Here is a 26,809-nt window from a genome sequence, read left to right as displayed (position 1 = left end):
AGACCCACATTTCATTCACACTAGATCACAGAACACATGTCACATGTTGAAAGTAAGACATTTTACCACTTCATGAAAAATATTTAACTCCTTTAGAACTTTAAGGCAGCAACACAACTCAAAAATGTTAGGACCAGGGCCATGTCTACTCTAAACGTCTGTGAAGTGAGAAGAATTTTGGGAGAGGAATGTTGTCCTATTCTGATCTGATGTAGGATTCTAGCTGCTCAAGAGTCCCAGGTCTTTGACAGAATTTTCATTTCATGATACTCCAAATGTTTTCTACTGGTAAAAGGTCTGAGCTGCACAAAGACCAGTTCAGCACCTAGACTCTTCTTCTGTGAAGCCATGGTGTTGTGATGGATGTAGCATTGCCTTGCTGAAATATGCAAGGCCTTCCTTGAGCGAGACATTGTCTGGATGGAAGGTTTTAGGTTGCTCTAAAACCTCTATATACTGCTCAGCCTTTCCAGATGTGTAAGCTGCCCATGCCATAGGCACTAATACGACCCCATGCCATCAGAGATGCAGGCTTTTTAATTGTGTGCTGATAAGCTGGAGGGTCCCTCTCCTCTTGAGTTTGCAGAACATGGAATCTGTGGTTTCCAAAAAGAATGTTACATTTTGATTCATCTGACCACAGAACAATTTCCGTTTTGCCTCAGTCCATTTTAAATGAGCTTTGTCCCAGAGAAGACGTCAACGTTTCTGGATTGCATTGACCTGTGGCTTCTTCTTTGCATGATACAGCTTTAACTTGCATTTGTGGATTGCACTGTGAACTGTGTTCATAGACAATGATTTCTGGACGTGTTCCTGAGCCCATGCAGTGATTTCCAGCACAGAGTCATACCTGGGACCCATAGATCACAAGAATCCAATATAGACTGTCAGCCTTGTCTCTTGCACACATGGCTTTCTTCTCATTCTCTGAATCTTTTGATATTATGTACTTTAGATGGTGGGATATTTGGGGTCTTCACAATTTTACATTGAGGAACATTTTTCTGAAATTGTTCCGCAGTTTTTTGCAGATTGGTAAACCTCTGCCTATCTTTGCCTCTGTGAGACTCCACCTTTCCCTACTCGTCGCCATGACAGCACATCCTGAGACTGACTTCCTCTGATAGGACAGGAAAAACATCCCACCCCTTCCCCTCCATCACCAGTGTTTTTCCTGTCCTACCAGTGCGGCTCTCCCTCCTCTTCTGGTGGCCTGTGCACGGGCGCAGACTGTATGCAATCCCATGCAAAGATTCCCCTGCGGCGGTCCAGGCGGGCTTCATGAAGAGTAGAAGGAAGATGGCGGCCGGAGCAACACTGAGATGCGTTCCCTCCGGTTGCCGGCGCATGACTTCAGACGCTGGGGGCGGAGCCGGACATCATGACGTCATCTCCGATAAAAAAGACGCAGGACCTGCTCAATGGCGTCCGGACAGCGCGACCCTTTCTACAGGAGAACAGTGCAGTGTCTGGGACGGGAGTGGTTTACAGATGACTGCCCCCATCACGCCGAGCCTGCAGCAAATCCAGGCACATGGTGTACCAGACCTCATGGATATCCCCTATACCCTGGTTAGCTGATCCTTTTCTCCCTTACATTTCAGGGAGAAAAGGATTCTGTTTCAGCTCCTAAAAAAAAAACAAGGAAATGTGGTATATGTTATAAGCGGCTACCCAGCACTGGAGCTAAGCTCTTATGTAAAGAATACTTCTAATGTGGTAAAAGCTGAATCCTCTAGTTTCCTGGAAGATATCAGGACCTTAGTTAAAGAGGAAGTTCAGTCCGCACTAGCTTCCCGAGATCCAGCTCCCTCTAATCTTCCTCAAATCATCTGTGATAATCGCAATCCAGTATCTGACTCGGATTCTGACGTTTTGGGAGGATCAGATGCTGAAACGGCCGAAAAAACATATACATCTTCTGACGAAGATAATGAATATAAACGTTTGTTATTCAATCCGGATGACATTGATGAGCTTATAAAAGTGATTAGAGCCACGATTCAGATGGAAGTGCCTAAAAAGCCCAAGTCGGTGCAGAAAGAGATATTCGGGGGGCTGGGGGAAAAGAGGAAGTCCGTATTCCCTGCTCCAGATAACATTTAAAAGTTAATCAGGTCAGAATGGGAGAAGCCAGACAAAGGATCTTTCATTCCTAGGGGCATCAAGAGGCGCTATTCCTTTAACAATGAAGATTGCGCCGATTGGGATCCATCCCCAGAGTAGACGCTCCGGTGGCTAAAGTAGCAAAACATACCGCCCTGCCATTTGAAGATTCTGCGCAACTTAAGGACCCCATGGATAGGAAGACTGAGAGTCTACTAAGGAAAAACTGGGAGGCTATGGCACCCCTGCTTAAGCCAGGGGTGGCCTCTACCTGTGTAGCTAGCACCCTTAATCTGTGGCTAGAACAATTGGAGATTCATCTAGGCAATAGAACGCCAAGAGATTAGATTCTGGAGAGCATTCCGTTACTAAAAATGGCAACTAATTTCTTGGTGGATGCTGCAGCTGAATCCGTAAAACTTTCAGCACACACGGCAGTTTTGTCTAACACAGCCAGACGGGTTCTGCGACTCAAAGCATGGGGAGGGGATATTACATCCAAAAATAGGCTAATTTCTCTTCCCTTTCATGGCCAATACGTTTTTGGACCAGATCTAGACAAGATCTTAGAAAACACCACTGATAAGAACAAAGGCTTTCCAGAAGAGAGATTTAAATAAAAAAGACAGAATTTTCATGGCCGTCGGTACCAATCGGAACAAAGGAAAGATGAGGGAAAAACAGGGAGGTGGAGTTATGCAAAAGGGGTAGGGGAAAGAATTTCCTTTTCAACCCTAACAGAGGGGAATCCTCCTCCTCTAATCCGAAACAATGACGCCATACAAGTAGGGGGAAGACTCAGCTACTTTTTAAGAACTTGGGAGCAAATAACATCAAATTGATGGATCCTAAACATCATAAGAGAGGGTTACCGTGTGGAATTAGAGTCTCCAGATGAGGGGTCACATCCAACATTATCAATTTGTATGTCTCCCTTTTGGAATTTCTTCAGCGCCAAGAGTCTTCACCAAGATCATGGCGGAGGTGGTAGCGACTCAAAGACCAGATTCAATCAGCGTCATCTCGTATCTGGACGATCTAGTGATAGCGAACAACAAAGATCTGCTACAAGATCACTTACAGAAAGTTCTAAACCACCTCCAATCGTTAGGGTGGATCATCAATTGGGAGAAATCAGATCTTTCCCCAAGCAGCCTGAAAACATTTCTAGGGATCTCTTTGGATTCTGTTTCTCAGAGATCATTCCTGCCTTTTCCCAAAATAGAGAAATTGAAAAACCAGATAAAAGAATTCAAAAAGATAAGATTCTGCTCTATCACGGCAGCAATGAAGATTCTAGGAAGTCTCTCATCATGTATCCCAGCAGTCGCTTGGGCTCAATTCCATTTAAGACCCCTTCAGAGACTCATTCTATCCAGGTGGAACCGGTCACATGTCACCCTAGATAAACAAATATTTCTAGATGGAAATGTAAAAAACTCCCTAAGGTGGTGGCTCATAGACAACAACCTAGAGAAGGGAATATACTGGAGCCAGGAACGTCCACTTGTAATCACAACGGATTCCAGTCTTCAGGGTTGGGGGGCTGTAGTTCAACAGGAAACCTACCAGGGCAAATGGCCACTCCTCATAAGGCAACAATCCTCAAACTTCAGAGAATTACAAGCAATTTGGGAAACCCTAAAGAAAACATCGCATTTATGAAAAAAACGTTATGTTTTAATTTACTTGGACAATTTAACAGCAGTATCCTTCATTCAGCATCAGGGAGGGACGAGACATCGTCCAGTTCAGAATCTAGCAAACAAAATATTCTCCTGGGTGGAACAGAATATAATCTCGATCGCGGCAGTTCACCTAAAGGGATCTTTGAATACAAAAGCAGATTACCTGAACCGCCATGTTCTGGATCCGGGGGAGTTGACTTTATGCCCAGAAGCATTTCAGCTGATAAGAAGAAAGTAGGGGCAATCCATTAATAGATCTGTTCGCCTCCCAGAAAAATCATCAAATAGATACATTTTTCTTCCTCAATCAGAAAGATCTCCCAACCGCAGTGGATGCCTTCAATCAGGACTGGACATCCCACCTAGTCTACGCATTCCCGCCCATTTCTTCAGAAATTTCAAAGAGAAAAGTGTACCTTGATTTTGGTAGCTCCCTTTTGGCCTAAGAGGAGCTGGTTTGCACTGCTAAAGTCTCCCAGCATAGAAGCCCCCCTTCTGCTACCGATGAGATTGGATCTGTTGTACCAAGGTCCCATTCTCCACCCGAATTTAAAAATTCCTTAAGATGTTGGCTTCACAGAAGTTCGGGCTTGGGATCGGTGTTCTGTAGATTGTATTAATTTCCCTTATAACATGGTTATAAGGGAAAATAATAGCATTCTTAATACAGAATGCTTAGTAAAATAGGGCTGGAGGGGTTAAAAAAAAATTATATATTTTTTTTTTAACTCACCTTAATCCACTTGATCGCGCAGCCGGCATCTCTTCTGTCTTCTTCTTTGCTGTGCACAGGAATAGGACCTTTGATGACGTCACTGTGCTCATCACATGGCCCAATCACATGGTTCACATGGTTCATCACCATGGTGAGGGACCATGTGATTGGATCATGTGATGTGACGTCACCACAGGTCCTTAGCCGGCAGCTCAACATTACAGAAGAAGACAGAGATCCGCAACTACGCGATCAAGTGGACTCGGTGAGTTAATTTATTTTTTCTTTTTAACCCCTCCATCACTATTTTACTTTGCATTCTGTATTCAGAATGCTATTATATTCCCTTATAACCATGTTATAAGGGAAAATAATACAGATCGGGTCCCCAGCCCGATCGTCACCTAGCAACCATGCGTGAAAATCGCACCGCATCCGCACTTGCTTGCGGATGCTTGCAATTTTCACGCGGCCCCATTAACTTCTATGGGGCCTGCGTTGCGTGGAAAAACGCAGAATATAGAGCTTGCTGCGATTTTCACGCAACGCACAAGTGATGCGTGAAAATCACAGCTCATGTGCACAGCCCCATAAAATTGAATGGGTCAGGATTCAGTGCGGGTGCAATGCGTTCAACTCACGCATTGCACGCGCGCGGAAAACTCGCCCGTGTGAAAGGGGCCTTAGTGTGGAGATTCATTTGATCAATTTAGACCCAACATATCGTTGATCTTAGATTTTCTTCAGGACGGAAATAGATCTGGAGCTTTCTCCTAATACCCTGGGGCAGGGGTGGGCGGGCTGTGGCTCTCCAGCTGTTGTGGGGCTGCAACTCCCAGTATGCCCAGTCTGCCTACAGCTATCAGCCTACGGCAGGGCATGATGGGATTTGTGGTTTTGCAGCGGCTGGAGAGCTGCAGTTTGCCCATCACTACCCTAAGGGTTCAAGTTTCAGCATTAGTGGCTTTATATAATACTAACTTGGCACAGTTTTCCTGGATAGCCAGGTTCCTGAAAGCAGCAGACAGGCTTAGACCAACAGTCAGGAATATGGTAGCCCCTTGGAACCTTAACACAGTTTTGTCAGGGTTAACTTCCGGCACCTTTGAACCATTAGAATCTATTTCTATAAAATGGCTCACCCTAAAACCATTTTTTTGGTAGCTATAACATCAGCGAGACGTGTCTGTGAACTCCAGGCCTTGTCTATTCAGGACCCTTTCCTCAGTATTTTTCAGGACAAGATAATGTTTAAGTTAGATCCCAGTTTTTTGCCAAAATTTGTTTCTACTTTCCATCGATCTCAAGATATAGTCATTCCCTCGTTTTGTGCCAACCCCAAAAATGAGCAAGAGGCTATCTTTCATACCTTAGACGTCCGGCGAGCAGTACTAAGGTATCTAGAAATAACAAAGCATTGGAGAATTGACAAGAACCTTTTTGTCCAATTTTGCGGGCCAAATAAAGGTAGGAAAGCGGCAAAAAGTTCTATTTCCCGCTGGATAAGAACAGCCATTTCAGAAGCCTAAAAATCGGAAGGGAAGGAAGCCCCTCTTCACTTAGAGCACACTCTACAAGAGGCATTGCTGCTTCTTGGGCAGAAAGATTGTCAGCCTCCATACAACAGATTTGTAGGGCGGCAACCTGGAAAAGAGTACACACCTGAACCAAACGTTACAAGCTAGACATTTTTTCTGGCAAAGACATAGCCTTTGGACGGAAAGTCCTTTGTGCTATTGCCCCCCCTTCCCCTCCCCCCTTAATAATTTCTTTGTTATTTCTCAGGTTGTGGTGTCATGGAGACGACTAGGGAAATGAGTATTACACTCACTGGTAATCCGGTTTCCTGGAAGTCTCCGTGACACCACATACTTCCCACCCGTTTATTTTGGTTCTTAGATTGAATATTTTTTTTAAGTCACTTATTATCCCTTTATCCTGGTTTCGTTGGAAATACATTGGTGATGGCGGGGGAGGGGTGGGATTTAAACCTCTGTGTTTTTCCTCTCCTATCAGAGGAAGTCAGTCTCAGGATGTGGTGTCATGGAGACTTCCAGGAAACCGGATTACCGGTGAGTGTAATACTCATTTCTAACATGCTCTTATTATACCCAGCTCCTCCAGCTATTTTTTTTATTAGTACCACTTACTTTTCCAGCCTTTTGTTGCCCCTGTCCAAACTTTTTTTGAGATTTGTTGCTGCCATCAAGTTCTAAATGAGTTGATTTTTTCCCCCGAAATTCTAACATATCTCATTTTCACCATCTGATATGTGTTCTGTGATCTACTGTGAATAAAATATGGGTCTATGAGATTTCCAAATCACTGCTTTTATTTACATTTTACACAGCACCCCAACTTTTTCAGGATTGGGGTTGTAGTTCCAAAATGCCAAGGTGACAGATCCAAACATTTTGTGAGGACATGAAGACCAAAAGGGGCTCTTCTGATGCCCGATTCATAGAGCTACACTGCTGGATTGTTTGCGATCCTGGGGTTGTCTCGGAGAGACCCCGGAGTGTGGTCACATTCACTTGAGAAGCTAGTGTGGTGTATTCATTTGCACCACCAGAAGTTCCATTTGCTAGTAAGGAAGGGAGATGGCAGCCAACATCCTAGGCTACACTGGAACCACACGATAGAGGATAGCTTAGTGGTAACTATATGCCTCTGTGGGAGTTCTTCTTTATTGTCTCATTTGTCACATTTCTCACAGGCGAACCACTTGATCGACTCCATTGACAATGATGGTGATGGGAAACTTTCAGAAGCTGAAATTCTACAGAACAGAGACATCTTCCTAACCAGCGAAGCCACGGACTATGGCCGACAGCTCCAAGACGAGCACTTCTACCACGATGAACTCTAGTTTACCTCTTAATTTATAGCACATCCTGGCATTTTTATTTTCTGATCACTGGGGACACAATACAGTTTGTAGATTTCCATTAACAAAAGTCTCTAAAGTTTTAGAGAAACATTTCCATTCCAGAGCAAAGAAATTCCTAGCTCCTCCAGTCTGTGCAGGCGATGTCTTCTAATGACAGGACCAACTCTCCACAGGAACAAGGAGGTCCAGTCCTGTAACCTGATGGAGGCCACTGCTTAGGAGTTTCCCATTAAAGTATAACAGTGGCTATAAAGTTTTATTTTTTTATTAGAATTATTATTAATATCTCTTCTAATGGGTTTCTGGGCTTTATATATTGATGACATATCCTCAATTTAGGTCATCAGTATCTGATAGGTGGGGGTACGACTCCCAGCACCCTTGCCAAGTAGCTGTTGGAATGAGCTGTGGTCTCTCCTTTGCCTGTGACTTCACGTCCGTCAGTCATGTGACCTTTGTGGAGCTCAGTCTAAACTGCAATACCAAGCACGACCACTGCACAATGTACGGCACTGTTGTTGGTATATAATGAAGAGTCTGCAGTGTTGAGCCAAGTGCTGTGGCCCAGTGAATCAGATGAGGACCTCACCGACCTGAGGATAGGTCATCACTATTTAAGTCTTGGGCAACCCCTTTAAAGGAATTGTCAGGTTTTTCTGATATTGATTACCTGTCCTCGGGTCTCAGGATAGGCCATCAATATGTGATCGTGGGGGTCTGACTCCCAGCACCCTCGCTGATCAGCTGTATGAAGCGCTGATGCCCTTTCAAACTGCTGATCAGTGGCGATCAATATCAGTAAACCGGACAACCCCTTTTACACTCTGGAAAAAAGTGAAACATGTTTTATAATTACTATTCAAAATTAAGACATCTTAAAACGAGATGAGGCAAGCTACGACAAATATATCAAAGTGGTGCATGCTGTGCGTTAAATTTTGGAACATCTTACTAGACATGTTAGGCTACTTTCACACTTGCGGCAGAGTGATCCGGCAAGTAGTTCCGTCGCCAGAACTGCCTGCCGGATCCAGCAAAACATATGCCAACGGATGGCATTAGGCTACTTTCACATTAGCGTTTTTCTTTTCCGGCGTAGAGTTCCGTCACAGGGGCTCTATACCGGAAAAGAACTGATCAGGTATATCCCCATGCATTCTGAATGGAGAGTAATCCGTTCAGGATGCATCAGGATGTCTTCAGTTCAGTCATTTTGACTGATCAGGCAAAAGAGAAAACCATAGCATGCTACAGTTTTATCTCCGGCGAAAAAAACTGAAGACTTGCCTGAATGCCGGATCCATTCAAAATACCGGAATGCCGGATCCGTCCTTCCGGTCTGCGCATGCGCAGACCTTTAAAAATGAGAAGAAAAAAAAATACCGGATCCGTTTTGCCTGATGACACTGGAAAAACGGACCGGTATTGCAATGCATTTTTCTGACTAATCAGGATCCTGATCAGTCTGAAAAATGCCTGATCAGTCAGAAAAAATGACATCCGTTTGCATACAGTTTGCCTGATCAGGCAGTCAGTTCAGGCAACGGAACTGCCTGCCGGAATCAAACAAAGCAAGTGTGAAAGTACCCTTAGTAAGACTGATAAGGATCCTGATCAGTCTTAAAAATGCCTGATCGGTCAGAAAAATGCATTGAAATGCCGGATCAGTCTTTCCGGTGTCATCCGGAAAAACAGATCCGGCATTTATTTATTTTTACAATTTTTTCGGTCTGCGCATGCAAGTCTTCAGTTTTTTTCGCCGGAGATAAAACCGTAGCATGCTGCGGTTTTCTCTTTTGCTGATCAGTCAAAATGACTGAACTAAAGACATCCTGATGCATCCTGAACGGATTACTCTCCATTCAGAATGCATGGGGATATACCTGATCAGTTCTTTTCCGGTATAGAGCCCCTGTGATGGAACTCTATACCGGAAAAGAAAAACGCTAGTGTGAAAGTACCCTTAGACACTTCTCTTTTAGTGACTGCCACTAGGGGGAGTAATCAGTCTCAGTACTTATAGACAACAGTAGGAGCTGTATATGAGACTGAAGACTGCCTTGCTACCCCATCGAATCTGGTGGCTAAGTGTTTCCATAGGAGTGGCTTACCAAATCTTTACATAGGCATACTGGAGCTTCTACTATATAGTATAGTACAAGGTGCAGCAGTGGGAGGAGGCTCCTTGATATTGGACATGAGTCTATTTTCTTGGATAAAGTTATAAGACCAAATAGGTACTTTTGATAATTAGTTTTATATTAATTCTGACAAAACTGTGATAAGGACTTTGGTGACCGATAAAAGGGAGCGGGTGCTACACCCTAGACTAACACCACAGATGTAAGTGGTTTTCTCTTTATTTTATCCCGGCAGGATCAGCCTGTATTAAATCCGTTTCACTGGGAAGTAGTTAGATTGTTCTGTTAGATTGCAATTCTATTATTCTAATAAAAAGAAATCCGGTTCTGGGAAAGCTGGGTCACCATTACACCCCCCACTTGTGAATAGCAAGTCTCCCTAGTCATGCAGCAATATGCCAGGCATACTTGCCATTGAGGAGTGTGGAAAAGCTGGGAGACGGCCTTGTGGGAGCTGGCGTACTGACCATGTTATCGAATCAGGCCCTCAATATTAGATCAGTGGGGGGTGCAGCTTTCAGACTGCGATAACGAGCAGTTATTGGAGCAAACAATGAAGAGGCTGCAGCCCCTATGAACAGCAGATCTGGGGGGGGGGGGGGGGCATGAGTCGGACCCCCACTAATCTAATTTTGATGGCCTATCGTAAAGTTCTAAAGCCTGGAAAACACATCAAGGACTTATTTTTAAGGGGTTTTCTGAGAGTAAATTATTGATGACCTATCCTCAGGACGGGTCTTCAGTAACTGATCAGTGGGGGTCCGACTCGGACCCCCGCTAATCAGCTGTTTGAAGAGGGCGCCGTGCTTTGCTGAGCATTGTGGCCTCTTGCTACGCCCGTGACATCACGTTCATTGGTTACATCTCAGTCCCATTCAAGTGAATGGGCATGGGCTGCAGTACCAAGCACAGCCACTGTACAATGAGCAGCGCTGTTCTTTGTGTGCTCATCGGAGGCAGTGTCGTTACCCCTCTGATCATATATTTACGATAAGTCATCTATATTTTACCCTCGGAAAACCCCTCTTTGCTACGGGGAACACTGTTGAAATGTACCTCTACAGTGACCTCTAGTGTAGTATGCCTGTATTGCACTCTTTTCTGTTCCATGTACAGTAGCTGCGGGGCTGCTTTCTCCACTCTATATTGTTACGGACTGTGCCTGTCTGTGTAGCCCCGGCTCTACTACATTTGAGCACAATAAATGTCTCTAATTTAAATTCTATTCTTATTTGACATGGTTTCTATTTGTGTTAGAGAACAGGAACCACAGAGAATGTATTATTAGCTCTGTGTTACGCCTCCTGCACACGAGGCCGCAAATTGCCGTCTGCAACGCACGGGCACCGTCCGTGGGGCAGCTGCATGGGGATCGTGGACCCATTCTGAGTCCGCGATCCCTCCGTTCCACAAAAAGATATAACATGCTCTATCTTTTTGCGGTGCGGAGGCACGGAACGGAACCCCAGGAAGAACTCCGTAGTGCTTCTGTAGTGTTCCGTATCTCCGGAATTGCGGACCCATTGAGGTGAATGGGTCCGCATCCGTGATGCAAAATGCACACGGAATGGTGCCCGTGTATTATATTGTATTAGGCCTCGTCCACATTTCCGTGTGAGTGACTCGTCTGTGAAAAACGCGTACGTGTTTCATCCGTGAAGGATCCGTGGTTGGTCTGTGTGTCAGTTTTTACCATCTGTGTGTCATCTGTAATACACTGATGTTGCTAAGCTGAAAATACATTTCCAAAGAATCTCCTCTCAGTCTTCAGTGAAAAACTGACGCACCACGGATGCCATCGGTGATGTGTCCGGGATTTTCATGGACCCATAGACTTCTATGGGTGTGCTTGGTCCGCATCACGGATCAAAGTAGTGCATGTCTCCGTGATGACCCATGGTCAGTAAAAAAAAAAATACTTAAATGAGAACAGACAAATTTAAATCAATGGGTACGTGGAAAATGCGGACAGGACACATCAGTTAAAAACAGAAATGCGGACGAGGCCTTACCCTCAAACTCCATTCCCGCTTATGGGGAAAAAACATTTAAAAAAACTGCATCAACAACGTGTGAACGTGCCTAAGGCCTGATTCAGATGATGGATGCGATTCTTTATACACAGAACATGGATGTATCTGGACATCTGTGTGGCGTCCAGCTGTGTCCCTTTTATGTTTCAGGACCCATTTGAGTGAATTTGCCTTGGATGGAAATCGGACAGGAATGGTGCACGTTTCTCGGCACAGTCTGTGTGAATTGTACCACTTTCCCGGATTTTATTATTGAAGGCCTATCTTCAGCTCTTCTGTAGTAGCTCTTGGGTCAGGACTAGGGATGAGCGAATCGACTTTGGATGAAACATCCGAAGTTGATTCACATAAAACTTTGTTTCAATACTGTACGGAGAGAGCGATCCGTACAGTATTAGAATGTATTGGCTCCGATGAGCCGAAGTTATTACTTCGCTCAGTCTCGCGAGACTTCGCATAATAACTTCAGAAATTGATTTATACTGTAAAAAAACATTTCCCGAACTCGTGTTCGGTTCCAAGTGGTAACCCTTTAAAGGCTTCAAGTGCTATGTGGGTGCAATCCGGATATCACAGGTTTGTAAGACTGGAGAAGAACAAAGGCAGGAACTCAGGCTGTGTAGACCAATGACTCTGATTTGTTTCCATCCTGTATGTACCTGCAGCGGTGATCCTCCTCCCTCGCATCATGATAAATGGGGGATCAGGTAAGTATGATCACCAACGCAGATCCTGCCAGTCTGAGAGGTCTGGAAATTGGTGGACAACCCCTATTTAGGCCTCATTCACACATACGTGGATTTTCACGGACCACGGCCCGTGAAATCCTGGCCTGCTGGAAGGATTTTGCATTTAAATTTTTCCACTTTGCTTTGCTGGAGCCATTTTTATTTTTCCATTCACAGAATGTCCCTTCTTCCTCCATAGATTCAGTGCTTACCAGGGGCATACATTGAGTTGAGGAGGCTCAATAACAGTGATTAAAGGAAGTTACCCCATGAAAATATACATGGAATAAAAGATATAATGTTTGTTTTCTCATGTATTTGTGTTACTTTTTATTTATTTATAGCAAATTGCAGTATTTTTCGCCCTATAAGCCGCACCTAGGTTTTAGAGGAGGACAATAAGAAAAAAATATTTTCCATTACACCTCAGATCAGACCTCAGCTAACAGCCCCAATAAGACCCCCAATGTTAATAAGGACCCAACAAGTCATGTGAATGACCCCCAATCAGACTTCATATTGGCCCCCAGCAGCCCCATTGCCTCTCATGTTGCCCCCATTGCCTCTCATGTTGTCCCCATTGCCTCATGTTTAATAAAATAAATAAACCACTTACCTCTCCTGTTCCTGGACGCCGCTGCTCCTCTCCTCCAGCTCGCTCTGTCTTCCGGCCAAGCTGTGAAGGCTGCGCACAGCATGAGATCACAGAGCGCAGTCACGCTGTGCGCAGCCTTCACAGCCAAGGAGGGCCAGAGAACCCTGTGCGCAGCCTTCACCGCTTCCCGGTCCTCCGGTACTAATGAGCTCCTCCATAATGGAAGTGCTCATTAGTATTTGCCCCATAAGTGTGTCTTATGGGGTGAAAAATATGGTTATTTTTTAACTTAATCAAAAGTTTGTAAGAATACACAGTATTTTAAACAGCTCGGCCTAAGGCTACTTTCACACTAGCGTTTTTGCTAGTTTATCCGAGAGGGTTCAGCAAAAACGCTTCTGTTACTGATAATACAACCGTCTGCACCCGTTATGAACGGATCCGGTTGTATTGTCTTTAACATACCCAAGACGGATCCGTCATTAACTCCATTGAAAGTCAATGGGGGACGGATCTGTTTTCTATTGTGGCAGATTGCGTCTTGATCAGTTTCCCAGGACGGAAAGCAAAATACAACATATTGTGGTCTGCTCTCCGGTCTGGGAACGTAACGGAATGTATTTTTGAGCATTCTGTTCTGTTCAGTTTTGTCCCCATTGACAATGAATGGGGACAAAACTGAAGCTTTTTTTTTTCTGGTATTGAGCCCCTATGACGGAACTCAATACTGGAAAACTTAAATGCTAGTGTGAAAGTACCCTTACTCGATTGGTAGCGCCCCCTCCTGTTTCACCTTCTGCATTCAGAGGGGACTATGCTGAGTAGCTTCCCTGCTCCCTCCCTCAGACACCCTTCATTCATCCATCCTTACTTCTAAATGCATAGAAATATATAGCTTCATCTATCTCTAGACGGGGGAAGGAAATAGTTTTTTCAATTGGTTACATACAATATGTATCTGTATGTGAGGGACTATTTTCTATGCAAGGGAGGAAGGTGTTAATAGCCATCCATTGTGAGAAAAGCAGCTGCTGCCCCCCCACAGAAAGGTAAGCACGTCCTCCAAATAGTAAAAAACCTTTACATTTGTGGGCTAACCCTTTAAAAATGAGAAAGGGCTGCTGTGCAGTGGCTGGGCTGCAGATGCCATATTGGTACAGGAGGAGTGGCCACACCACGTCGACCACAGGTGCAGGGTTTCCCACCCGCATGGAGCATAGTTTGGGTATAAAACCCTGTTTTTCTGCTGTGGTTGGGTGAGTTGTTGGAATTCTAAGCGACCAGATGTGTGTCAGAGAGGTCCAACAACTAGTACAGATGCAACGTTCGGGCTGCTAGGGGCACCTGCCGGATAGCAATGTGCGAGATTCTAGAAAGAGGAGATAAAGACCACCTTCAAGAGACGCTGTGGCCAGCAGCAGAGGTCACAGTGCCAACTATACAAGCGTCAGACACATGTACAGGTAAGTTTACTCTATTTCTACGCACAGCACTTTCTTTGGCCCAGAACGCTGTTCAGTCCCTGCCTCCTGCACACAAGGTATACGGCCTCCTGCACACGACCGTTCCGCTTTTTGCGGTCCGCAAAAAACAGAAGCCGCCCGTGTGCCTTCCACAATTTGCGGAACGGAACGGGCGGCCCATTGTAGAAATGCCTATTATCGTCTGCAAAATGGACAAGAATAGGACATGTTCTCGTTTCTTTTGCGGGGCTCCAGAACGGAGCAACGGATGCGGACAGCACATGGTGTGCTGGCCGCATCTTTTGCGGCCCCATTGAAGTGAATGGGTCCACATCCGAGCCGCCAAAACGGCGGCTCGGATGTGGACCAAAACAACGCCCGTGTGCATGAGGCCTTCCAGTGCATTAGAAAAGTGATGTCCTCTGGTGGAACTAATAAATAACCGTTACAGGTTAATAAAGTTAAAGAAAATTTTTTAAAAGGTTTTTTTTTCTTCATAAAAAAGTGGTTTTATTTTGTAAAAGTGGCAAAAAACCACACACACATGCACACCTATGATATGATTATACCATGTTTGCCAGAACACATCTAATAATGATAACGTTTATTTATTTACTTCCCTATTAACAATGTTAACAAAAAACAAAAGTACAGAATAGTTTTTTTCCTAATCACCCTCACCCCATAAAATAAATGTTAATCAATAAGTCCCATCTACCCCAAAAAATGGTACCAATGAAAACTACATCTCGAGCCGCAAAAAATAAGCTCTATACAGCTACATCAGCGCTTGACTTCTGGCGACATATTGAGATGTGCTATTATTATGTAAAAAAAAAAACCAGATAAACCTATACATGTTTGGTATTGCCATAATCGTACTGACCCTCAGAATAAGGGCTTATGCCCACGACTGTATGTATTTTGCGATCCGCATCTGCGTGAATTCCGTATTTTGCATAATGGAACAGCTGGCCCTTCATAGAACAGTACCATACTTTTTGCCCCATAAGACGCACCTAGGTTTTAGAGTAGGACAATAGGAAAAAAAAAAAATTATCAGACCTCAGCTGACAGCCCCAATCAGACCCCCAATGTTAATAAGACCCTCAATCAGACCTCAGATCAGACCCCATGTATGCAGCCCCCAGTCTCATGTATGCAGCCTGCAGCCCCCAGCTTCATTTATGCAGCCTGCAGCCCCCAGCTTCATTTATGCAGCCTGCAGCCCCAGCTTCATTTATGCAGCCTGCAGCCCCCAGCTTCATTTATGCAGCCTGCAGCCCCCAGCTTCATTTATACAGCCTGCAGCCCCAGCTTCATTTATGCAGCCTGCAGCCCCCAGCTTCATTTATACAGCCCCCAGCTTCATTTATACAGCCTGCAGCCCCAGCTTCATTTATGCAGCCTGCAGCCCCCCAGCTTCATTTATGCAGCCTGCAGCCCCCCAGCTTCATTTATACAGCCTGCAGCCCCCAGCTTCATTTATGCAGCCTGCAGCCCCCAGCTTCATTTATGCAGCCTGCAGCCCCCCAGCTTCATTTATGCAGCCTGCAGCCCCCCAGCTTCATTTATGCAGCCTGCAGCCCCCCAGCTTCATTTATACAGCCTGCAGCCACCCAGCTTCATTTATGCAGCCCCCAGCTTCATTTATGCAGCCTGCAGCCCCCAGCTTCATTTATACAGCCTGCAGCCCCAGCTTCATTTATGCAGCCTGCAGCCCCCCAGCTTCATTTATGCAGCCTGCAGCCCCCCAGCTTCATTTATACAGCCTGCAGCCCCCCAGCTTCATTTATGCAGCCTGCAGCCCCCAGCTTCATTTATGCAGCCTGCAGCCCCCAGTCTCATGTATGCAGCCTGCAGCCCCCCAGCTTCATTTATACAGCCTGCAGCCCCCCAGCTTCATTTATGCAGCCTGCAGCCCCCAGCTTCATTTATGCAGCCTGCAGCCCCCAGTCTCATGTATGCAGCCTGCAGCCCCCAGCTTCATTTATGCAGCCTGCAGCCCCCCAGCTTCATTTATGCAGCCTGCAGCCCCCCAGCTTCATTTATACAGCCTGCAGCCACCCAGCTTCATTTATGCAGCCTGCAGCCCCCAGCTTCATTTATGCAGCCCCCAGCTTCATTTATGCAGCCTGCAGCCCCCAGCTTCATTTATGCAGCCTGCAGCCCCCAGCTTCATTTATGCAGCCTGCAGCCCCCAGCTTCATTTATGCAGCCCCCAGCTTCATTTATGCAGCCTGCAGCCCCCAGCTTCATTTATGCAGCCTGCAGCCCCCCAGCTTCATTTATGCAGCCTGCAGCCCCAGCTTCATTTATGCAGCCTGCAGCCCCCCAGCTTCATTTATACAGCCTGCAGCCACCCAGCTTCATTTATGCAGCCTGCAGCCCCCAGCTTCATTTATGCAGCCTGCAGCCCCCCAGCTTCATTTATGCAGCCTGCAGCCCCCCAGCTTCATTTATGCAGCTCCATTTATGCAGCCTGCAGCCCCCCAGCTTCATTTATGCAGCATGCAGCCCCCCAGCGTCATTTATGCAGCCTGCAGCCCCCCAGCTTCATTTATGCAGCCTGCAGCCCCCCAGCTTCATTTATGCAGCCTGCAGCCCCCCAGCTTCATTTATGCAGCCTGCAGCCCCCCAGCTTCATTTATGCAGCCTGCAGCGTCCCCCCTTTACATCGATATACTCAAATAAGCTATCGAAATCAAGCCATCGAATTAGAAAATAGTACTGACACCCTATTTAATATTCTCTTGCAGTATTTTTGTAATGTTAGAACCCTATTATTCCTAAAATTTTATATTATTCTTGAAATTTTATATATGTAAACAATTGTTATAAGTGTACAATGCGTGTTTAAACTTTCCAAGCATTCATTTTTATCACAGATCCATTTTAACACAAATTCCGGAAAAAACGCATCAAAAACGCATGAAAACCGCACATGCGTTTTTTCCGGATTTTATCTATTTTATATTGTATAAGTTATATATATGCATTAAAGTGAAACACTTCGCATGAAATGCCAAATAGAATGATAAATCTGTTAACATTGAGAGTTATGAGAAAAGATTTATTTTTTAATATCTGGATCCAAGTTCCTGGTCTTTGCGATGTCCCTCACTAGTCCAACCCATGGCCTAATCCATGTCCCACCCCATTTTCTACCAATTATGGACACTATATAAATTGGGGCGTTATACCTCTACTGTCAAGCCACTGAGGAAGGGGTCCCTTTTACCCCGAAACGCGTTTGGTGAATGACAGTGAGGGACTACTAAGAAGAATACAATTGGATGTCCACATGAGTACGGAACAAGTCTGCTACACTTAAGAAGTTTGAAAATCCCGCCTGGAAACACCTGACCGCCAGCAAACCACGTGGGACGCCACACAGGTCCTGGAAGGTCAAAGCGGTAATACAATCGCTACCGCTACATCCGGGGAACTTCCCTGCACAAGCCGACTCACAGGTCCTGATAGCTCAAAATAGAGCACCGCATCAGCTAACCTGACGTACAAGCGGACCAGCTACAGGAGCGGTAAAGTACCGTACATATTTGTGGACACACTGACATTTGTGACTTGTCAACCATAAGTCTACTTGCAGTTTACCAATTATAGCTGCTTTTGAATTATAAGAATGTGCAACTAACCTCTGGAAACATACCAGTATTCTTTTTGGCATAGCCTCTCAGAGACTTTTTAGTGTTGTTGGAATACAGGTTCCCAACTTATGATCTTTTAGTGCGGTGTTATATTGTTTTATTGTTTTTTATCCATTCCTTCATGAAATGTTTTATGTATAATATTGTAAAGTGATTATTCAAGCCTATAAACTTTATGTGGATTACTTATACCGTGTTTGCCTAAATATTTGAGTGACCCCCAATCCAGTTTCTTACAATTACCTCTTTATACCAGCATTTGGGAGTGCTGTGGGGAGTGCACCATTCCAGAAGTGGAACAGTGAGAGAGCCACCATTTCTTTTCCATTTTGCACCTCTTTCTCCCATTGGTTGAGCTCCCACTGATCCATCATGGATATTTGGCAACACATGGATACTAAGTATAAAACAATTGATAGTTACAATTTCGATACGTCTGTGGAAAACTACGATGATTCCACAAGGAATGTTGACGACACATTTGGCAACTTAGAAAAATTAGTCCAAAAACAATTGCGAAATAAATGGGAAATAAGAGCACTCAATCAATATGTTCAGAGTGGTCTTGTTCCCAAAGGGTTAACATTGACCAAAACCCCAGCTTCAGATCTAATGAATGATACTTTCAAAAGAGAATGGGACACCTTCCTCAAAACACAGTCAATCAGTCTAATCCATATGATTGTTAATAGACGTACACAGATTCTGACTGATATTTCAGAACAAATAACTGATTTGAGGAAGGTGATAGACCAATTCCCTAATAACGAACAAGTACACAGATGGCAACAAAGAATATGCAGAAATTTAGATGCCTTAGAGAAAGATATCATATATAAAAAATCTAAAAAATTAAGAAACTCCAATTATAATGATGTCCAAAATGTTAGTACGGTAGAAGAAACCAATAATGATTATCACAATCAACATACACAATCACAAACACAACAGGACACTAATAAGAAGGGACATACGAGTACATATAATGTCCCTACTAATAATAGATATGAATCACTTTCATCACCTCTTTTTTTAGATTACACCCCCCCACATCACAAAACCAAAATGAAAAAAGCCCGTACCCCATCACCAAAAAGAAGAGTAGGGAGGGATCACAGACAGACACACCAATACAATTTACGACACCGACAAACACCAGTAAAAGAAACACCATACAGACGGAATCACAACCATCACTATCCCTCACAGACACACTACCCAACACAGGAGTACGAACTGAGGACACGCAGAAAGACACAATCATACAGAGGAGAAGAGAGATCAGAAGAGGAAGACATTGTAAGACGAAACAGATACGAGAAAAAGAACCCATATCGAGCATAGTTAATTTAAGTAATACCGAACTCACGGAGGCACAAAAAAACTTGCTGAATAAAGGCTTGAAATATGCCCCGACCACCAAGCTAGATAAGTTTTCCACGTACATAGGGGTGGAAAAATTTATCCGGAAACTTTGCTTGAAAAAATATTTCATAAAGAATCCTATAATAAAAGAACTAAATGGAGATTTTATTAATAAAAAATATGTACACACAGGATTAAAAATGAGTTTCAAACAATATCCAAAACAAGAGATTAGCCACCAAATGGCAACCTTCAAAAAATGTGTAGAAAATGACCTGAGAAAATTGAAAGGATATAATATAAAAAATAACCTTACTAAGAAAGAGACTGAGGCTATCAAACAATTACAATCCGCTAACAATATAACTATTAGACCAGCGGACAAAGGAGGCGCTATAGTGGTTTTAAACACCGAAGACTACAATCAGGAATGCTTAAGGCAACTACAGGATGAAACTACCTACATGAAATTAAAACAAGACCCCACAGAAGAATACTTTAGAGTATTAATACAATATTGTAAGAAGGGCACGGAATCTGGGTTTCTTTTAGAACAAGAGGCTAAATACATTATGGGTACAGAGAAAAGACTACCAATCTTATATTGTATCCCAAAAATCCATAAAAACCCTAAAAATCCTCCAGGGAGACCCATAATATCCGGGATTAACTCCATTTCCTCAAACCTATCAGGGTATATAGACCGATTGTTACAACCTGCGGTAAAAAACATACCTTCCTATATAAAGGACACCACTGATATTATTAAAACGTTGGAGGAGGTGGAGTTTAAGAATGGATGGATTCTGGGTACCCTGGATGTTAATTCGCTTTATACAATAATTGACCATAAATTGGGTCTGTGGGCTTTACATGAACAACTCACTGCCCATAAAACTATGAAAGAGGAACAGATACTGTATACAATAGAGGGAGTTCAATATATATTGACACACAATTATTTTTCATTTAATGAGGAATTCTATGTACAAAGAAAAGGAACCGCCATGGGTACCAGATTCGCCCCCAGTTATGCTAATCTATTTATGGCCCAGTGGGAGACTGCCACCATCGGACCAATACTGGGGGCGGGTCTGGTACTATGGCGAAGATACATAGATGACGTGATATTCGTATGGCAAGATACAAGTGCAGCACTGTTGTCATTTTTGGAAGAAATAATTGTAAATGATTGGAACCTCAAATTCACTTCCACCACTAGTGTAACAAATATACAATTCCTGGACCTCAATATTACAGTACAAGATAATAAACTTATATGTAACACGTATCAAAAACCAGTAAATAAAAACAGTTACATATTATACACGAGTTGCCACCTACCTAGATGGTTGACCAACGTGCCAAAAAGTCAGTTTAGGAGAATAAAACGTAATTGTACTTATGACTCACAATTTGAGATGGAAGCAGAAATACTAAAACAACAATTTGTAGAAAAACAGTATCCTATCCATCTCTTGGAGGGATCATTGGGGGAAGTCAGAACAATGAAGAGGGAGGAGTTTTTTATCCCCAGGCAGAGAGAAGCCATAGAAGATCCATTGAGAATCATTCTACCCTTCCATGCACAATATAAAGGCATGGAGAGAGTGATTAAGAAATACTGGCACCATCTGCTTGAGGATAAGATAGTTGGTCCCCTACTGAATACTTCACCTCAAATAATATACACTAGGGTTCCCAATTTAGGCCTCAAAGTTGCCCCATCAATAAAAAAGAAGCATATTACAGTAGAAAAACAAAATTGGTTGTCTTTTAGTGGTTTTTACAGATGTGGACGATGTTCCAACTGTAAAATCACAAATTTTCCTAAAAAAACCTCTAAAGCCCAGTCGACGCAGAGTTCATTTTCTATGGACATTAAAGAAGGTTTGACATGCGACTCAACGAGCGTCATATATTTAATTGAATGTCCATGCCGTAAACAGTATATCGGCAGGACAAAACGAACATTGAGAAAGAGGGTGTCAGAACATGTCACAAATATTAAAAAGGGATATGAACTACATTCACTATCCAAACATTATAAAGAGTACCATGATAGTGACCCATCTAGCCTCAAATATATGGCATTAGAAAAAGTTAAATATACATGGAGAGGAGGCAATCATATCCTTCAGATGTCCAGGATAGAATCTAAGAGGATATTCGAATTCAACACTCTGTTACCAAAAGGTTTAAATGCCGACATGGAACTATTTGCATTTTTATAGTAGGGCCGTCTGGCCTGGTGGGACAGAGACATCTGCGTTAGGCTGTTTACCAGCACCCAGATCTCTCTCTCCCGTCAGCTCAGCGTCCCCCCTTTACATCGATATACTCAAATAAGCTATCGAAATCAAGCCATCGAATTAGAAAATAGTACTGACACCCTATTTAATATTCTCTTGCAGTATTTTTGTAATGTTAGAACCCTATTATTCCTAAAATTTTATATTATTCTTGAAATTTTATATATGTAAACAATTGTTATAAGTGTACAATGCGTGTTTAAACTTTCCAAGCATTCATTTTTATCACAGATCCATTTTAACACAAATTCCGGAAAAAACGCATGAAAACCGCACATGCGTTTTTTCCGGATTTTATCTATTTTATATTGTATAAGTTATATATATGCATTAAAGTGAAACACTTCGCATGAAATGCCAAATAGAATGATAAATCTGTTAACATTGAGAGTTATGAGAAAAGATTTCTTTTTTAATATCTGGATCCAAGTTCCTGGTCTTTGCGATGTCCCTCACTAGTCCAACCCATGGCCTAATCCATGTCCCACCCCATTTTCTACCAATTATGGACACTATATAAATTGGGGCGTTATACCTCTACTGTCAAGCCACTGAGGAAGGGGTCCCTTTTACCCCGAAACGCGTTTGGTGAATGACAGTGAGGGACTACTAAGAAGAATACAATTGGATGTCCACATGAGTACGGAACAAGTCTGCTACACTTAAGAAGTTTGAAAATCCCGCCTGGAAACACCTGACCGCCAGCAAACCACGTGGGACGCCACACAGGTCCTGGAAGGTCAAAGCGGTAATACAATCGCTACCGCTACATCCGGGGAACTTCCCTGCACAAGCCGACTCACAGGTCCTGATAGCTCAAAATAGAGCACCGCATCAGCTAACCTGACGTACAAGCGGACCAGCTACAGGAGCGGTAAAGTACCGTACATATTTGTGGACACACTGACATTTGTGACTTGTCAACCATAAGTCTACTTGCAGTTTACCAATTATAGCTGCTCTTGAATTATAAGAATGTGCAACTAACCTCTGGAAACATACCAGTATTCTTTTTGGCATAGCCTCTCAGAGACTTTTTAGTGTTGTTGGAATACAGGTTCCCAACTTATGATCTTTTAGTGCGGTGTTATATTGTTTTATTGTTTTTTATCCATTCCTTCATGAAATGTTTTATGTATAATATTGTAAAGTGATTATTCAAGCCTATAAACTTTATGTGGATTACTTATACCGTGTTTGCCTAAATATTTGAGTGACCCCCAATCCAGTTTCTTACATATACAACAAACACTTGACCATGTGGGTGATGGTACACACCACAAACATTGACTAGAGCATGGAAGCTACAAAATATAATAGACACGTAGCAAATACTGACCAACCAAACTTGTACACCGCACACGACCACTGCCCAACGCACGTTTCGCGTTAGCTTTTTCAAGGGGGTACTGGCTGGTGTGGTGAGGATGGTCTTTTAAATAGATAGAAAGACTACCACGTGTTTGCTGATAGGTTAGGCCTCATTACCTTAGTGCTGCTATTGGCTGGCCTGTCGCCCGTCCGCTATACCACACCTGAACTAAGTAAAAGTGGTGAGTGCTCGTTACATCGCGCCCGGCACTCCACCATGAACGCCGAGCCCGCGGACCCGCCCAGCCGGTCCGGAGGAGGAGGATCACGCGAGAGTCGCGTGATCATCGTCATCCAGGAGCGGTGGGCGGGGCCCAAGCCCGGCGCATGTGTGGACAGTCGGGCGCACCGCAACCACCATGTCAGGTGAGGGCAGGTTGGGCTGGCAGATCCTATGAATATAAAACAATGAGATTTTTACCGACCTTAAATCCCAATAAGATTAAATATGAATACACATCCTGTGGGTATAAAACACTAAGGTTTTGGCCAAATTTGGACGCCAATACAATTAGAATAGAAGTGCCACACGTAATGAGAAGGGGGGAGGGGCGTGACTTAGTAAATGACCCCCAATAAGCTATATGTACCCAAATCGTATCACTGAAAAGTACAAGCCCTTAGGGTCCATTCACACGTCCGCAAAATGGGTCCGCATCCGTTCCGCAATTTTGCGGAACAGGTGCGGACCCATTCATTTTCAATGGGGCCGGAATGTGCTGTCCGCTTTGGCATTTGCGGATCTGCACTTCTATTTTGCAAAAAAAATAGAACATGTCCTATTCTTGTCCGCAATTGCGGACAAGAAAAGGCATTTTCTATAGGAGTGTCGGCGATGTGCGTACCGCAAAATGCGTACCGCACATTGCCGGTGTCCGTGTTTTTGCAAAACACATACGGACGTGTGAAAGGACCCTTATCTGGCTTTATTTTGGACTTTTCCTTGGCTGAAAGTACTTCTGTAAAAATGCTAAGGAGTATTTTTACTCTTCCGGAAAAAATGTAGTGCGACCTCTGGCCAGCAGATTGAAGTCTGTGAGGACTAGTGTCTAGGCCAGATAGAACTGCGGCAGCTAGTGACAAGCCACCATGAATGGACATCGCTTACCAGAAAAGGGACGTGGCCTAAGATGCTAAGTCTTGTGCCAAAACGGTGACACAATTCTGTCTCCATGTGAGCTGCCACCAGTCAGTATAGGGCTCTGCCTCCTGCACATGACCGGATCCATATTTCAGTCGGGAAACCACAGAAATTGATTGCAGATGAGAACAGCCATTTCTAGTGAAGGGGGTGAGAACATTGCAAAATGCACATAGAAGGGATCTGTATTTTGCGGACCATTGTTTGCAAACTGAAATCCGGACTAGACTGTAAGCGGAGTTATTAGTAAATCTGTCCCGATGGGTTTTATCTGTAAAAACTGCATGGATTCTGTAATTACTACATTCGAAAACGGCGGCAATCACAGTAAAACACATGGGTTTTTAGCATGACAAAAACGCACTGTGTAAACCCGGCCTGACTGCATCTTTTTCACAGGAGTGAGTCCATTGCCGGAATCGCGCTTCGTGTGGCAACGTGATCCTCCATTCTGAACTTACAGGAACGCACAGCATTAGGCCTCATGCACATGGCCGTTCAGTGCATTGGGGACCGCAATTTGTGGTTCCCAATACCCGAGCAACATCCATGCAGCCGCCGGGACGGATCGATACCCATTCAACTTGAATGAGTCAGTGATCCGTCCGCACCGCTAAAAAATAGAACATGTTCTATTTTTTTGCGGTGTGGAGGCACGGACAAAAACACCACGGGAGCACTCTGTAAAGCTTCCGTAGGCTTCCGTACCGCAGCTCCTTCAAGTGATGTGGGGAGCACACGGCCGGTGCCCGCATATTGCGGACCCGCTGTTTGCGGGCCGCAATACGGTCGTGTGCAGGAGGCCTAGGTGTCCCGTTGCCGTATTGCGGACCACATTTGCAGATCCGTTAATACACGGGCACCGTTCCGTGTGCATTCCGCATCACGGATGCGGACCCATTCACTTCAATGGGTCCGCAAATCTGGAGATGCGGAACCAAACGGAACGGAACCCTACGGAGTGCTTCCTTGGGGTTTCATCCCGTACTTCCGTTCCGCAAAAAGATAGAACATGTACTATCTTTTTGCGGAACGGCCAGATTGCGGACCCATTAAAGTGAATGGGTCCGCGATCCGCTGCAGCTGCCCCACGGACGATGTTCGTGCATTGCGGCCCGCAGCACGGCCACGGGGCGCACACGTTCGTGTGCAGGAGGCCTAATACTGATTTATAATGCTATGTGTCTCTGCTTGACCTTACTGCAACAGAATCACAGTGACATAAAGCTGTCAGTATGAGGGCTCATGCACAATAACTTATTTTCTTTCGGTTTCCGTTCTCCATGTACATTCCGTTTTCGTATGTCCGTTTCTGTTCCGCAAAAAAATAGAACACGTCCTATTATTGTCTGCATTACAGATAAGGATAGTACTGTTTTATTAGGGGCCAGCTGTTCCGTTCCGCAAAATACGGAATGCAAATGGACGTCATCCGTATTTTTTGCAAATCTGTTTTTTGCAGACCGCTAAATACATACGGTCGTGTGCATGAGGCCTGATCCTGTAGAAATAAGGTCATGTAGAGGCCATGAAAAGCCTCATGCACACAAACGTATTTTTATTCCGTGACCGTTCGGCTTTTTATTTGCGGACTGTATACGGAACTATTAATTTCAATGGGTCAGCAAAAAAAATGGAAGGTACTCCGTGTGCATTCTGTTTCCGTATGTCCGTATTTCCGTTCCGCAAAAAAATAGAACATGTGCCATTATTGTCCTCATCACGGACAAGGATAGTACTGTTCTATTAGGGGCCAGCTGTTCCGTTCGGCAAAATACAGAATACACACGGATGTCATCCATATTTTTTGCGGACCGCAAAATACATACGGTCGTGTGCATGAGGCCGTAATCAGTTTAAGGCCTCATGCACACGACCGTTGTTTTGGTCCGCATCCGAGCCGCAATTTTTGCGGCTTGGGTGCGGACCCATTCACTTCAATGGGGCTGCAAAAGATGTGGACAGCACTCCGTGTGCTGTCCGTTGCTCCGTTCCGTTACCCTGCAAAAAAAATATAGCATGTCCTATTCTTGTCCGTTTTGCAGACAAGAATAGGCATTTCTACAATGGGCCACCTGTTCTGTTCCACAAATTGCGGAAGGCACACGGGTGGCTTCCTTTTTTTGCAGATCCGCGGTTTGCGGACCACAAAAAACTGAACGGTCGTGTGCATGAGGCCTTATGCCGAGTGCTCCTGCAAGTCCAGAACAGACGATCATGCTCACACATGGAGCGCGATTCCCACACTCCGTGTGCTGTCCGCATCCGTTGCTCCGTTCCGTGGTCCACAAAAAATATAACCTGTCCTATTCTTGTCAGCATTTTGTGGACAAGAATAAGCAGTTATATTAATGGCTGTCAGTGCTGTTCCGCAAATTGCAGAACGCACACGGACGCCATCCGTGTTTTGCAGATCCGCAATTTGCGGACCGCAAAACACACAACAGTCGTGTGCATGAGCGAGGCCTTATTACTACTTTTATGCTAGATGAGTTTTAATAAATGAGACCCCCCAGTGTCCGATCTGTGACTTCCATCAGTGAGTGTGAGCCAAAACTAAGTGCATATCAAAGACACAGAACAGGAGCAA

The 26,809-nt window shown here is 44.2% G+C and overlaps 1 protein-coding gene across 2 annotated transcripts in view; it reads left to right on the top strand.

Annotated features, from left to right (window-relative positions):
- The window catches only part of RCN2 (reticulocalbin 2), a 39,680-nt gene extending 31,576 nt beyond the window's left edge, over positions 1-8,104 (top strand). For both annotated transcript variants that reach the window (XM_040429217.1, XM_040429208.1), the window contains exon 8: positions 7,229-8,104. In XM_040429217.1, coding sequence (XP_040285151.1) covers positions 7,229-7,381 — 153 coding nt within the window. In that variant the 3' untranslated portion in view covers positions 7,382-8,104. The remainder of the gene's footprint in view (positions 1-7,228) is intronic.
- The last annotated feature ends 18,705 nt before the right edge of the window (positions 8,105-26,809 follow it).

The sequence above is a fragment of the Bufo bufo genome, chromosome 1 (genome assembly GCF_905171765.1).
Source record: "Bufo bufo chromosome 1, aBufBuf1.1, whole genome shotgun sequence".
Lineage (NCBI taxonomy): Eukaryota > Metazoa > Chordata > Amphibia > Anura > Bufonidae > Bufo > Bufo bufo.
The sequence above is the reverse complement of the archived record's forward strand: the minus strand, read 5'-3'. Positions and strand labels throughout refer to the sequence as shown.